Below are 16,185 nucleotides of genomic sequence, written 5' to 3'. Positions count from 1 at the left end.
TTCTTCTCTTGGGACACCCACGGTATGAATGTTTGCCCATCTCTTGCCATCATTTAGTTCCCAGAGACCCTGTTAGATTTTTTCTATTCTTCTCTTTATTTGTTCTTTTATATGTTCACTTTTGGAGACCCTGTTTTCAAGCTCACTGATCCTTTCTTCTGCCTCTTCAAATCTGCTGTTTTATGCATTCAGTATATTTTTTATTTCATTTATTGGACCTTTCATTCCCATAAGATCTGCAATTTTTCTATGTATGCTTTCAAATCTTTTTTGAGTTCACCAAGTGTCTTCTTTATGTCCTTAATCTCTTTAGCTATCTCATTGAACTTACTAAGGGAATTTGTTTGAACATCCATGATCAGTTGTCTCAGCTCCTTTTTGTCATATGGAGGCTTAGTTTGTTCCTTTGACTGGGCCACATCTTCCTTTCTTGGTATGGATTGTAATTTTTTTGTTGGTGCCTGGGTATCTAATTTGCTAGATGTATTTATTCTTGGCCCTTTTCTCTCTTAAGTCTAGGATTTTCTATTGATTGGCTTTGTGCTACAGCCCCTCTTTGATACTTGGTTCAACTCAATTTGTAACTTTATAATGGCTTGAATTAAGCCAATCTGAATTTTTCAGCTCTTTTTCATTTGTTTCTTGCTCTTTGTGCCTTGCTGGTTGCAAAACAGGAGCCAAGGGGGCAGCTGGTATTGTAAGTCATGGAGGCTGAAGCTGCCAACAATGCCCCAGGAAACACTGACGCTTCTCCCACCTTTCTCCCCTGCCACGGGTAGGGATGGAGCCGTAGCCATGTGCAGTAATCCAAGGCATGCAGGCCAAGATCATCTGTAGTTACCTGGAGAGACTGATGAAGCTCCACACCCTTTCCTCCCCTGGCTGCAATGGGCAGCACGCTAAGCTGTGTGAGTCAAAACTGACCTCAGTTATGTAGGTAGACTGATGAACCAGTCCCCCTCCTCCCCTGCCAGGGGTGGGAATGGAGCCTCAGGTGTGCCCAGAAATGTAGTCTGTGCAGGTTGAAAGCCACTGACGTTGTGCTGAGTGGTAAGCAAACACTGTCCCTCCTCCTGCCCTGTCAGGGGTGGGGATGGAGCCACAGATATGTTCAGTACTGTAGCTTGTGAAAGCCCCTGTAGTTGCCTGGGGAACCTGAAGAAGCACTGTCCCTTCTACCTTGTCGGGGCGGGGATGGAACTACAGGAGTGCCTGTAACTCTAGTCCGTGCAGGCCGAAAGTGCCTGCAGTCGCCCAGAGAGGTTGAGGAAACACTGCCCCTCTCCTATCCTATTGGGGGCATAGATGAATTTACCAGTTTGCACAATCTAGGCCATGCGGGTCAAAAGCTACTGCAGTTTTCTGGAGAGCCTGAGGGTGCACTATCCCTACTCCTGCCTGTTCGGGGCAGGGATGGATAAAAGATGTGTCCAACATCGTAGTCTGTGTGGGCCGAAAGCACCTGCAGTTGTCCTCTCCGGACAACTCCCCAGCTTCCCCAGCTTCATCCCTACCAGAGGTGCACCTGGAGCCTAGGCTAGGGCTGCAATCTGACCTCAGTGAACGAAGTCAGTCCCTACCATCACTGTGACTTTCAATAAGCTCTACTCCCCTCATGTTGGGGGCAGAGTTAAAAAATGGAGGAAACTGCCCTCTTTCTGACTTTGACAAGTTCAAACTTTAGTTATTTTCAGGATTTTACTTTAGCCAACTGAATTTACTAATGAGTAGCTGAAGTTGGTGCCTGACCACCTATTCCTCCACCATCTTTGGGAAATGGAGCTTCCAACTCACCCAGGGAATAGCTCACAAGGCGGTGTGAGCCACCAGTGGGGAATGTGCTCCAGCCTTCATGGCACTGAATAGTCTACTCAAGAATCTTCCCTGCAGATGGGCAGTCTCCTCCTTCCATTTTTCCAAGGATGTTGCAGGATGCTCTTCTGGTCTCCAGGACCCCCTAAACTGGTGATTTAGATAACTCTGGCTGATTACTAACTGCACTGTAGGACAAGTCAACTCTGGAGCTCCTTACGCTGTCCTCTCAATTTTTATTCTAGATAGATATATACACACACTAAAAATCCCCTTTTAATCACATTCAAATATATAATTCAGTGGTGTTAATTAAATTCACAATGTTTTGCTACAATCACAATCACCCATTACAAAATTTCCATCACTCCAAAGAGAAACTCTATACCAATTAAGTATTAATTCTCCATTCCTTATCCACACCCTGCCCCTGGTAACCCGTATTCTCATTTCTGACTCTATGAATTTGCTTCTTCTAATAATTTCACACCAGTGAAATTATACAGTATTTTTCCCTTTGTGTCTGATTTATTTCACTCAACATGATGATTTCAAGGTTAAACCATGTTATTACATGTATTAGACTTTTTTTTACAGCTAAATAATATCACATGGTGTGTATATACCACATTTTGTTTATCCATTCATTAGTTTATGGATACTTAAGCTTCCATCTTTTGGCAATTGTGAATAACATCACTATGAATATTGGTGCACAAATAAATATATCAGTCCCTGATTTCAAGCCTTTTGGGTATATAACTACAAGTGGAATTGCTAGGTCATACAGTAATTCTATACTTACCTTTTTTCAGAACTGCCAAACCGTCTCATAGCAGTTGAACCATTTTAACTTCCCACTAGCAATGAATGAATTGCATTTGTAATTTTATGTTTTTTTTCCTCAACAGTAGACATTTTAGTGGGTATGAAATGGTATCTCTTTGCAGTTTCAATTTGCATTTTCCTAATGGCTAATTAAGTTGGCCATCATTTCATGTGCTTTTTGGCCATTTGAATATCTTCCTGGGAAAAATGTCTATCCAATTCTTTCGCCCATTTTAAAATTGGGTTATTTGTCTTTTTGTTGTTGAGTTGAAAGATTTATTGATATATTCTGGATGAAATACCCATATCAGATATGCAGTTTCCAAGTATTTTCTCCCATTGTGTAGGTTGTCATTTTACTTTCATGATAAATTCCTTTGAGGTATGAAAGTTTTTAATTTTAGTGAAGTCCCATTTGTCTCTTTCTTCTTTTGTTTATTGTACTTTGAGTGTAAAGTTGGTGCTGGGGTTTGGTATATACTCAGGGGACCTGAATCTCTGGACTGTCCATGTGATAGCCAGGCCCTGAGCCTCAACAGACTTGCAACTCCTACCCTCTGGTTTATTGGACTTACCTCAGTCAGCTAAAAGGGAGATGAAGAAGGTCAACCACCTCACCAGGGAGCCGAGAGTGCCTACAACTGTAAGCAGGAGAATTGCATCCATCAGCTTTGTGGAATCTAAGACCCCTCTCGATACAGAGGTGGAGTGGACATCACCATCCCAAGGTACACAGGATAGAGGAACAGAGTATGGATTAGAGTGGACTTACTAATATTCTATTCTGGAATTATTGTGATTAGTAATGGAAGAAAATATAGCACTGATGTGAAGAAAGTAGCCACAGTAGCTGCTGAGGGTAGGGAGAGGGACAAAGAGATATGATGTGGAAGCATTTTCAGGACTTAGAATTTTCCTGGGTTGTACTGCAGGGACAGGTGTTGGACATTGTATGTCCTACCATGGCCCACTGGGTGGCCTGGGGGAAAGTGTAAACTATAATGTAAACCATTATCCATGTGGTGCAGCAGCACTCAAAAACGTATTCACCAAATGTAATGAATGTCCCATGATGATGAAAGACGTTGTTGATACGGGTGGAGTGGGGTGAAGGGGGTGGAGGGTATATTGGGACCTCATATTTTTTTAATTTAACATTTAAAAAAATAAAGACAAAAAAAAAAGATAGAGAAACCATTGCTTTGAGTGTAAAGTCTAAGAAACCACTGCCTAATGCTTTCCTAGGTTTTCCTCTAGGAATTTTATAGGTAAGTCTTTGGTCCACTTGGAATTGATTTTTGTATATGGCATAAGGTAGGGGTCCACCTCCACTCTTTTGCAAATGGAAATTCAGTTTATGCAGAATCATTTGTTGAAAAGATTATTTCCCAATTGGGTGGTCTTTGTTCCCTTGTCAAAAATTGGTTGACCATAAATGTCAGCGTTGATTTCTGAACACTCAATTTAATTCAATTGATCTATATAACTGTCCTTGTGCCAGTATCATGCTGTTTTGATTACTGTGGCTTTGTAGTAAAGTTTTTGTTTCATTTTATTTTATTTTTTCCCTTCTTTTATTTTTTAGTAAGTTTTAAGATAGGGACGTGTGAGTCCTCTAACTGTTCTTCTTGCACAAGATAGCTTTGGCTATTTGAGGCTCCTTACCCATCCATATAAATTTTTTCTCCCCCTCCTCCAACCCCTGTTGTTCTTGCTGTGTCCATTTGCTGTGTGATCTTCTGTATCTATTTCTCTTTTTATCTTCTCTTCTCGTTTTCTCTTCTAGGATTCACCAGGATTTGATCCTGGGGACTTCCAATGTGGACAGAGGTTCTGTCACTTGCACCACCTCAGTTCCTTGTGTCTGCTGCGTCTCACCTTGACTCTCCCCTTTATCTTTTTGTTGCATCATCATCTTGCTGCTTGCTCGCCACATGGGCACTAGCTCTCTGCATGGCTACTGGCTTGCCATGTGGGCATGCCTTTACCAGAAGGCTCCAGGGATTGATCCTGGGTCCTCCCATGTGGTAGTCAGAAGCCCAATCACTTGAGCCACATCTGCTTCCCTCAATATAAATTTGATGACTGGCTTTTTCATTTCCAAAAAGAAAGTTGTTGGAATTTTGACTGGGATTGCATTGAATCTGTACTTTGTGTAGAAATGCCATCTTAACAATATTTAATCTTCTCGTCCATGAATACAGAATGTCTTTCCATTTATTTAGGTCAGCTTTGATTTCTTTCAGCAACGTTTTATAGTTTTCCGTATACACATCCTTTACATCTGTGGTTAGAATAAATCTAACAAATCTATATACAGAAAATAGGATCATATCATCTGTAGATACAGAATGTTTCACTTCTTATTTTCCAATTTGGTTGCCTTTTATTTCTTTTCTTGTCTAATTACTCTGGCTAGAACTTCCAGTACCATGTTGAATAACAGCGATGAATGACAGTTGGCATCTTTGTCTTGTTTCTAATCTAAGAGGTAACATTTTCAGTTTTTCACCAGTAAGTATGATGTCAGCTGTGGGTTTTTCATATGTATCCTTTATCATGTTGAGCAAGTTTCCTACTATTCCTAGTGCTCAGAGTGTATTGTTTTTAATCAAAAAGGGGTCCATAGAAAATGCCTTTTCTATGTCAGTTGAGATGATCATGTTTTTTTTCCCCTTCATTCTGTTAATGTGATGTATTACATTAATTTTCTTATGCTGAACCACATTTGCATACCTGGGGGATAAATCCCACTTGATCATAGAGTATAAATCTTTTAATGTGCTGTTGAATTCCGTTTGCTAGTATTTTGCTGAGGATTTTTGCATCTATATTCATAAGATATATAGGTCTGTAATTTCCTTTTCTCATGGTATCTTTAGCTGGATTTGGTATAAGAGTGATATTGGCCTCACAGAATAAATTAGTCTAAGTCTTTAAGCAGGATTGGCGTTAATTCTTCTTGGAATGTTTGGTAAAATTCCTGTAAAGCCATCAGGTCCCTGACTTATCTTTTTTTGTGTTGGTTTTTTTTTTTTTTTGGATGATTTATTCAATCATTTAATAGTCACTGGTTTGTTAAGACATTCTATTTCTTCTTTTTTTTTTAAGATTTATTTTTATTTATTTCTCTCCCCTCTCCCCGTTGTCCGCTTTCCGTCCATTCACTGTGTTATTTTGTGTCTGCTTGCATTCTTGTCAGTGGCACCGCAAATCTGTGTCTCTTTTTGTTGCATCAGCTCTGTGTGTGTGGCACCACTCTTGGGCAGACTGCACTTTCTTCATGCGGGGCAGCTCTCCTTGTGCATGGGGCTCCCCTATGCAGGGGACACCCCTGTGTGGCACGGCACTCCTTGCACGCATGAGCACTGCACATGGGCCAGCTCACCACATGGGTCAGAAGGCCCTGAGTTTGAACCCTGGACCTCCCATATGGTAGGCAGACACTCTATCAGTTGACCCAAATCCACTTCCTATTTCTTTTTTTTTTTTTGAGGTACCAGGACTGGGGATTGAAAACAGTACCTCATATGTAGAAGCAGGGCTGAACCACTGAGACACATTGGCTCCTGTGAGTTAGTTTTTCCGTTTGTTTGCTTGCTGTTTGTTTTTGTTTAGAGGAGGTACTAGGTACCAAATCAGGGACTTCCCATGTGGCAAGCAGGCATTCAACCTCTTTAGCCACATCTGCCTATTCCTATTCCTTTTTATTCTTGAATTGACCCCTTTATAAGTATATAATGACCATCTTTGTCCCTTGTAACTGTTGTTGACTTAAAGTGTATTTTATATATTTATTACTTTTTAATTTAATTTTTTTATTTCTCTCCCCAACCTCCTCCCCAGTTGTCTGCAGTCTGTGTCCATTTGCTATCTGTTCTGTGTCCACCTGTACTCCTGTCAGTGACACCCGGAATCCGTGTCTCTTTTGGTTGCATCATCTTGCTGCATCAGCTCTCTGTGTATGTGGCACCACTCCTAGGCAAGCTGCACTTTTTTTTTCCGCACTAGGCGGCTCTCCTTATGGGGCACACTCCTCGCACATGGGGCTCCCCTACATGGGGGACACCCCTACGTGGGGGACACCCCTGCATGGCACAGCACTCCTTGCGCACATCAGCCTGCGCGTGGGTCAGCTCATCACACGGGTCAGGAAGCCCTGGGTTTGAACCTTGGACTTCCCATGTGGTAGGCGGACGCCCTGTCCCTGGGGCCAAATTCCCTTTCCCTATATATTAGTTTAGGTCCCCCAGCTCTCTTCTGATTACTACTTGCATGGTCCATATTTTTTTAATCCTTTCACTTTCAACCTACTTAAGTCTTTGAATTCAAGGTAAGTCTCTTTTAGATAACATATAGTTAAGTCATGTTTATTTTTTCTATTCTGCCAACTTACGCCTTTTGACTGTAGCATTTAATCCATTTATATTACCATTACCTTTCTGATTATTGGAAATACATAGGTTTGAGAGACTTTGGTCAGCATGTGCTATCAATCCAGAATAGAGGAAATATAAACCAAACTTCAAACCAGAATAGAATATTTTGGTTTTGTGGTTACAGAAAGGATCCTGTTCACAAAGAAGATAATCAACATAAAAGTGGGTTACAGCTGATGGATTTATTGTAAAATAGTATCAACATGACAATACAATCAGGGATAGATATAACTACTATAAAGTAAATTGGAAGTATAATCCACACTGGGAACTACCTGTTTTATACTTACCCATTATTATTTTTGATAATAAGGGACAGATATTGTACCATAACCCAAGAAGTTTTGAGTTAAAACATCCTAAGGCAGCCTTGTATAGAATAGTTTTAAATATTTTTCTGTGACTTAAGGTTATAATTTACATAGTTGGGGTTCATGACTCTGAGCATTTTTAAAAATTCGGTGTAAAAATGGACCACCTAGAAGAGATGATGCCCTAGAGGAGATTTATTCATCATGCAGTACCCCACAAAGAGGAATGTGTCAAAGTACATACTGGATTTAAAGGAGGTCTTGATCTGATGAAGTCCAGGATGATTTCATGAGCACTTTTTTTTAATCGAGGAGGAATATCACCATTCACCTGAAGGGAAACAAAAAGTATAAGATTCATAAGATTACTGGATTGCCATTACAAGTTTCTGGGTACAGTTGTTAAGTCAACTTACGTCACAAAATTACTTAAGTGTAATTTGGCTCTTTCAATAAAGTGGGGAGTGATTGCGCTGTGCAATAACATCAAAGAATAGTAGGTATAATTAAAGAAAATCCAAGTTCACTTTTCTATCATTTTGGGAAATCATATATGAAATGCATCCCTTCTAACAAAAAGTTTCCAAAATTATGAGTGTGAACTGAATAAACAATATTTATATTTATTATTTCATAATTTAAAAAGTCTTTCACCTCTTATTCTCATTCTTATAAAAAACTGTAGGTGGCAGGAAGGCCAGCCAGCATCATTCATATTCTGTACTCAGACTCTAAGCAGAAAGAACATATGTCTGCACCCACAGACACAGTAGGGTCATCGTATAGTCTCGGGCTCTGACTCCTTCTCTATGGGTCCTCTCTTCTTAAAGCAATGCTTTAAAAATGTTTTTTTGTTTTTTTTTTTTTGAGAAAAAAATTTTCAACCAGAAAACTACACACATACAAACACACAAACACACACACTACACCACACCATACCACACCAAACAAAAAAACCTAATCTTTCATTTTGACCACTGGGAAGGAACAGCTGTAAACACTGTCATACTTGTTTTCCAGTATTGTTTAAAAAACAAACAAAAAACCAGAACCTTAATGGCCACCCCAGTCCACTGCCCCCCAGATGTCACCACTGTCCTAAATTCATGCACTCCGTCTTTGTTCCTGCTGGCAAGCACCAATTTTGTTTTAGCGCCCCCACCTCCCAGACATGAATAGGGGAGGATGGCCCCATATTAGGCTTTAGGAATAAATAATGACTGACCTGAGCTATGCATGTGATGGCTAGTCACTGGTTTATGGAGAGGCATCCAGAGTAGGAGCAAAGCTAGAGTTGCCCTATCTATGGATTTCACGGCACATAAGATTTTTTAAAAAATTCTCATTAGTATAAACAATTAGATCGGGATATTTTGTTACTTTCTTTTTTTTTTTTTTAGATTTTTATTTATTTCTCTCCCCTTCCTCCCCCCCCCCCTGCCCCTCCAGTTGTCTGCTCTCTGTGTGTCAGCTCTTCCGTGTGTGCGGCGTCATTCTTGGGCAGGCTGCACTTTCTTTCTTGGGTAAGATGCACTTTCTTTCACGCTGGGCGGCTCTCCTTATGGGTGCACTCCTTGCATGTGGGGCTCCCCTATGCGGGGGACACTCCTGCGTGGCACGGCACTCCTTGCGCGCATCAGCACTGCACATGGGCCGGCTCCACATGGGTCAAGGAGGCCCAGGGTTTGAACTGCAGACCTTCCACGTGGTAGGCAGACGCCCTATACATTGGGCCAAGTCCGCTTCCCCTATTACTTTCTATTCTAGAAATTTGTGACCAAGATAATGAATATCTTCCTGGCTATTTCTTATATATTTTATTTTAATATTCTTCCATTATAACAGCAGGATTTAACGTATGTGTTAAAGAAGGTCAAGATTATAAATTTCATTCCCAAAACAAGTACATTAACTTCAGTCTCCTCACTAGTCACAAACTGTCACATGGATTCCAAGGACAAAATGTGTCAGTGCTTATAGGAAGATGGTATGACCATATGATACAGAAAAGCAACGGACTGCTGGTCAATGAAATTCTTCTGTATTTGTACATAAAAGTTCTGTATCTTCATATAAATACAGAAAATACCCTAAAACAAGCTCTCTGTACTGTAAGATAAATGATTCCTGGATGGACACAAACAGTGACCCCATAAGAAAATAAGATCAGTTATAGGAACTTGATCTTGATTTTGAGGCACAATGCTTTAAACAAACAAACAACTCCAAGTATTAAAAAGGATTAACAAAATCATAATCCTATGGTACATTTTAAAACAGCTAGCCTGAGCTCAATCTTTTTTATCCAGTACATTTTTTGGCAGTTGCATTTGGAGTAAAAAGCTCAAGGGGAAAGTGATGATGGAGCTCAGTGACTGCCTGCCTGCTTCCCATGTATGAGGTCTTAGGTTCAATCCCCAATACCTCCATTAAAAACAACAACAACACTATTATGAATTAAATATATTGTGAAAACTCATGCAGGTCACCAGGAAATAGAAGGAAGGTAGAAAATGGAAAGCTGAGGGTTAAATCTATGCAGAATTCGTAAAAGGGTTGTTTGTAAATCTTTGGAAATGAATAGAAATGGTGAAAGCATATCATGGTGCTTGTAACAAGCACAGCTATTATATAGGTATGACAATGGTTGAAAGGGAAAGTCTAAGGTGGTGTATATTACTAGAAGGAAAGCTAAAATCTGTAACATGGAACTGTATAAGAGTAAAACCTCATGTAAAACATGAATATGGGTGATATTGTATATATGATTGTTTTTACCAACTATAAATAAAATTATATACTAGAGAAAGGAAAAAGAATAGCAGCAATGTATGGCAGGGGAAGCATAAAGAGACTGAGAGGTGATGAGTTTTGTTTGTTTTTTATTAGTAGTATTGAAATAATGAACGTGCTCTAAGAATGGCTGAAGTGATGAATACACAAATACACCATTACACCAAATACCACTGATTATACACTTTGGATGGATTCACGCTTTATTAATGCATCGATAAAATGGATTTGTTAAAAATTTAAATGTAAATTTAAAGAAAAGGAAATCTTATTCAGATATCTATAAACATATTAGCCTAAAGACAATTACCTTTCATAATAAGATATAATTACAAATTATTTAGTTTGTTATATAGCTATAAGCAGATTATATAAATTAATAGAATTTCCCTCAATATGCCTTATCTGCATTAAAAAATTGGGAATTATAATCATCACAACAATAAATAAAAGATGTTAAGTTTTCTATATCTTTACTTTTTTAAGGTGAATTATTCTAAGTTATTTACTAGAATGAAAGCATTTTACTGAAACATTTTGGGGAAAAAAATCAACAAAAATGTTTTATGTCTCTAAAACACAACATTCTAAATAATATCCCATACCGTTGAGTCATTCAATTCCCACTAAGAGCACCACGAATATGCAGAAAATCGTGGACCACCATGGTATAGCTATGGGTCTTAAGCCACAGGGTAAAATGACAACCACTGCTCAGCACAGTGCTTCAGGTACAAACGGAACATGTATGAAAATGATCTGGGTTTTCTCTTGCAAAAATTATGTTTTATATGAAATTAGTAAGTGGCATTATATTGGTTAAGAGTGAAAAAAACCCCAACACTGTTGAATGATTAAGTATGAGCAGCTGAATCTTCATTCTCATTTATCGGGTAAATATAAAACAAGCAACTAATCAAAACTTTAGAGACTGGCTGTGGCTCAAGCAGTTGAACACCTGCTTGCCACATGGGAGGTCCCAGGTTTGGTCCCCAGTGCCTCCTGGAAACAAAACAAACAACAAGGAAACAAATGAAAAAACCAACTCAGGCTCAGTGATTGAGTGTTGGTTTCCCACATATGAGATCCTGGGTTCAATTCCCAGCCCCCGTACTTCAAAAAAGAAACCAAAAACCAAAATAAAAACCTTGGCCTAAAACTTGAAAACATTTTCCATATGAATCAGAGAACAACTAGAATCTCCTACCCAAAAGGATAGCCACTAGGTTTACTGGCTTTATTTTTTTCCCTGTTTACTTTTTTAAAAAATATTTTTTATTGAAGTATATCATTCATACACGAACATGCATAAACAATAAGTGTACAGTAAAGATTGTGAGCTTACAAAATAAACATACATAACATCATACAGGGGTCTCATACATCACCCCTCCACCAACACTCTGCATTGTTGTGAAATACTTGTTACAAACTATGCAAGAGCATCATCAAAATATTATTACCAACTGTAATCCCTATCTTACATTTGGTGTATTAACCCCAACCCACACTACTTTTTAAAAATATATTTTTATTACAGAGGTTGTGAACTTGCAAAACAATCATACACATGTGTACATTTCTCATACAACACCCCTTCACCAACATACCACACCATGGTGGAACATTTGTTACAGATTAAGAGATAATATCATCAGACTATTACCACCAACCATGGTACATAATGTACTTTTGGCACACTTTTTCCACGAACATCCATTATCAACACAGTACATCTTTGGCATTGATGCAAGAATATTATAGTATTGCTGTTCACCAGTCTATAGGTCACACCAATTGTAGTTTTCCCATGCTTTTCCATATTCCCACTATCCTGCAAACGTGATATACATCTGCTCTAGCTCACAGAAGGAATCTCTTGCATTTGTACCCTCAACCACAATCTTCATCCACCTCTGGGTTCACTGTGTTATTCATTTCCTAGACTATTCACTAGTTTCCTTTCTATTGACATTTACTTCCCCAGACTACCCTTTTCAGCCACAATCCCATTTATAAACATTTATAAACCAGTTGCTACTCACTATAATGTGTTAATACCATCAACTCTATCAATTTCCACACTTTTACAGTCAAGTTAATTAAAACTCCTACATACATTAACCATCAGAAGTTTGTCTCAATTCTCTTATCTCCTAATAACCTATACTCTAGGTTTTAAATTCCATGTGTTTATTCTTGGTATTTAGTTCATATTCATGAGACCATGCAGTATTTGTCCTTTTGTATCTGGTTTATTTCACTTAGTATAATGTCTTCAAGATTCATCCATGTTATCACATGTGTCCCAATTTCATTTCTTCTTATTACAGCATAGTATTCCATTGTATATATATATACCACATTTTGTTTATCCACTCATTGGCTGATGGACACTTGGGTTATTTCCATCTTTTGGCAATTGGGAACGCTGCTATGAACATCAGTGTGCAGATGTCTGTTTGCGTCATAGTTTTCAGTGCTTCTGGATATATTCTTAGTAAAGGAATTGCTGGACCATATGGCCGTTCTACATTTAGCTTCCTAAGGAACCGCCAAACTGTCTCCCACAGAGGCTGCACCATTTTACATTCCCACCAATATTGAAGGAATGTTCCTATTTCTCTACATCCTCTTCAGCACTTACGGTTGTCCGGTTTTTTAATAATGGCCATTCTATGCAGTCTTAGATGATTCTTATTGTTGTTTTAATTTGAAGTTCCCTACTAGCTAGTGATATGGAACATTTTTCATGTGTCTTTTGGCCATTTGTATTTCCTCTTTGGAGAAATGTCTGTTTAAACCTTTTGCCCATTTTTTAATTGGAATGCTTGCTCTTTCACTGTTGAGTTGTATGACTTCTTGATGAAGTCCTTTGAATCACAGAGGTGTTTAAATTTGAGGAGGTCCAATTTATCCATGTTTCCCTTCATTGCTTGTGATTCTGGTGTAAGGTTTAAGAAACCACCACCTACCACCAGGTCTTAAAGATGTTTCCCTACATTTTCTTCTAGGAGCTTTATTGTACTTGCCTTTATATTTAGGTCTTTTATCTATTTTGAGTTAATTTTTGTATAAAGTATAAGATAGGAGTGTTCTTTCTTTCTTTTCACTATGGATATCCAGTATTCCCAACACCATTTTTTGAGTAAACTGTTCTGTCCCAGCTGGGTGTGTTTGACAGGCTTGTCAAAAATCACTTGACCATAGATGTGAGGGTCTATTTCTGAACCATCAGTTTGATTCCATTGGTCTATGTATCTATCTTTATGCCAATACCAAGCTGTTTTTACTACAGTAGCTAGGTAATACGATTTAAAGTCTGGAAGTTAGAGTCTTCCAACTTCACTTTTCCTTTTTAAGATGTTTCTGGTTATTCAGGCCCTCTTACCCTTCCAGATAAATTTGATAATTGTGTTTTCCATTTGTTTAAAAAATGCTGCTGGAATCTGTATCAGAATTGCATTGAATCTGTATATCAATCTGGGTAGAATTGATATCTTAATGGTATTTAGTCTTCCAATCCATGAACATGGAATGTTCTTCCAATTATCTAGGTCTTTTTAAATGTCTTTTAGCAATGCATTATAGTTTACTGAATACAAGTGCTTTATATTTTTGGTTACATTTATCCCTAAATATCTCATTATTTTAGTTGCTATTATAAAAGAAAATTTTTTCATGACTTCCTCCTCAGATTGGGCATTACTAGTGTATAGAAACACCACTGATTTTTGCATATTGATCTTGTATCCTGACACTCAACTGAAATCATTTATTACTTCTAGCAGCTTTGTTGTAGATATTTTGGGATTTTCTAGACATACAACAATATCATCTGTGAATAGTGAAAGTTTAATTCTTTCTGATTTGGATGGCTTTTATTTTTCTTGTCTAATTGCTCTAGCTATAACCTCTAGCACTATATTGAACAACAGTGGTGACCATGGGCATCCTTGTCTTGTCCTTAATCTCAACCGGAAAGATTTACAGTCTTTCATCATTGAGTGCAATGTCAGCTGTGGGTTTTTCTTATGGCCTTTATCATGTTGAGAAAGTTTCCCTTAATTCCTATTTTTTGTAGTATTTTTATCAAGAAGTGATGCTGTACTTTGTCAAAAGCCTTTTCTGTGTCAATTGATAAGATCAAGTGATTTTTTTTTCTTTGTTTTATTAATGTGGTGTATTACGCTGATTGATTTTCTTGTGTTGAACCAGCCTTGCATGCCTGGTATAAAACCCACTTGATCATGATGAATAAATCTTTTAATGTGTTGTTGGATTTGATTAGCAAGTATTTTATCGAGGATTTTTGCATTTGCATCCATTAGAGAAATGCGTCTGTAATATTCTTTTTTTATAACATAATCTGGCTTTGTATTAGGGTGATATTGGCTTCATAGAATGAGTTTGGTAGCATTTCTTCTTGTTCAATTTTTTGGAAGAGCTTGAGTAAGGGTGGTATTAAATCTTCTTTGTTTTTTTTTTGGTTTTTTGTTTTTTTAAAGATTTTTTTTTTTAATTTAATTCCCCTCCCCTCCCCCGGTTGTCTGTTTTCTGTGTCTTTTTGCTGTGTCTTGTTTCTTTGTCCGCTTCTGTTGTCGTCAGCGGCACGGGAAGTGTGGGCGGCGCCATTCCTCGGCAGGCTGCTCCCTCCTTCGCGCTGGGCGGCTCTCCTTATGGGTGCACTCCTTGCGCGTGGGGCTCCCCTATGCGGGGGACACCCCTGCGTGGCACGGCACTCCTTGCGCGCATCAGCACTGCGCATGGGCCAGCTCCACACGGGTCAAGGAGGCCCGGGGCTTGAACCCTGGGCCTCCCATGTGGTAGACGGACGCCCTAACCACTGGGCCAAAGTCCGTTTCCCTAAATCTTCTTTGAATGCTTGGTAGAACTCACCTGTGAAACTGTCTGGCTTGGGCTTTTGATTTTGGGGAGCTGTTTGATGACTGTTTCAATCTCTTTACTTGCGATTGGTTTGCTGAGGTCTTCTATTTCTCCTAGCATAATATAGGTTGTTTATACATTCCTAGGAATTTTTCCATTTCATCTACATTGTCTACTTTTTTGTCATAAAGTTGTTCATAGTATCTTCTTATGATCTATTTTATTTCTGTGGGGTATTAATGTTTCCCTTTTCGTTTCTTATTTCATTTATTTGCGTCTTCTCTCTTTTTTTCTTAGTCTAACGAAGGGTTTGTCGATTCTGTTAATCTTCTCAAAGAACAAAATTTTGGTTTTGTTCATTCTCTCTCTTTTTCTTTTTGTTGCTGTTCTCAATTTCATTTATTTCTGCTCTGACCTTTGTTATTTCATTCCTTCCACTTGCTTTGGGATTCGTTTGCTGCTCTTTTACTAGTTCCTCCAGCTGTATAGTTAGGCCATTGGTTTTAGCTCTTTCTTCTTTTTTAATGTAAGCATTGAGGGCTATATATTTACCTTTCAACTTGCCTTTGCGGCATCCCATAGGTTCTGATATGTTGTATTTCATTGTCATTCATTTTGAGATATTCATTGATTTCTCTTACAATTTCTTCTTTGATCCACTGATTTAAGAGTGTGTTGTTTACTCTATATATGTGAATTTTCCCTTTTTCTGCTGCTTGTCAATTTCCAACTTTATTCCATTATGATCAGAGAAAGTACTTTGTATAATTTCAATTTTGTTGAATTTTTTGAGATCTACTTTGTGATCTAACATATGGTCTTTTCTGGAAAAAGATCCATGAGCACTTGAAAATAATGTTTATCCTGCTGTTATGGGGTGCAATGTTCTGTATATGTCTATTAGGTTTAGTTCATTTATCATATTATTCAAACTCTCTGTTTCTTTATTGATCCTTTGCCCAGATGTTCCATCCAATGCTGGGAGTGGTGTACTGAAGTCTCCAACTATTACTGTAGAGATGTCTATCTCTTCCTTCAGTTTTGCCAGTATTTGCTTCATGTATCTAGGGGCATCCTGGTTAGGTACACTTGTATTTATGATTGTCATTTCTTCC

At 38.4% G+C, this 16,185-nt stretch overlaps 1 protein-coding gene across 8 annotated transcripts in view; it reads right to left on the bottom strand.

The window, feature by feature from the left end:
- The window catches only part of SPIRE1 (spire type actin nucleation factor 1), a 239,529-nt gene that overhangs the window by 47,364 nt on the left and 175,980 nt on the right, over nucleotides 1–16,185 (bottom strand). For all 8 annotated transcript variants that reach the window (XM_058277279.1, XM_071208408.1, XM_058277276.1 and 5 more), the window contains exon 7: nucleotides 7,635–7,721. In XM_058277279.1, coding sequence (XP_058133262.1) covers nucleotides 7,635–7,721 — 87 coding nt within the window. The remainder of the gene's footprint in view (nucleotides 1–7,634; nucleotides 7,722–16,185) is intronic.

Source organism: Dasypus novemcinctus, chromosome 16 (assembly GCF_030445035.2).
Source record: "Dasypus novemcinctus isolate mDasNov1 chromosome 16, mDasNov1.1.hap2, whole genome shotgun sequence".
NCBI classification, from domain to species: Eukaryota; Metazoa; Chordata; class Mammalia; order Cingulata; family Dasypodidae; genus Dasypus; species Dasypus novemcinctus.
The sequence above is the reverse complement of the archived record's forward strand: the minus strand, read 5'-3'. Positions and strand labels throughout refer to the sequence as shown.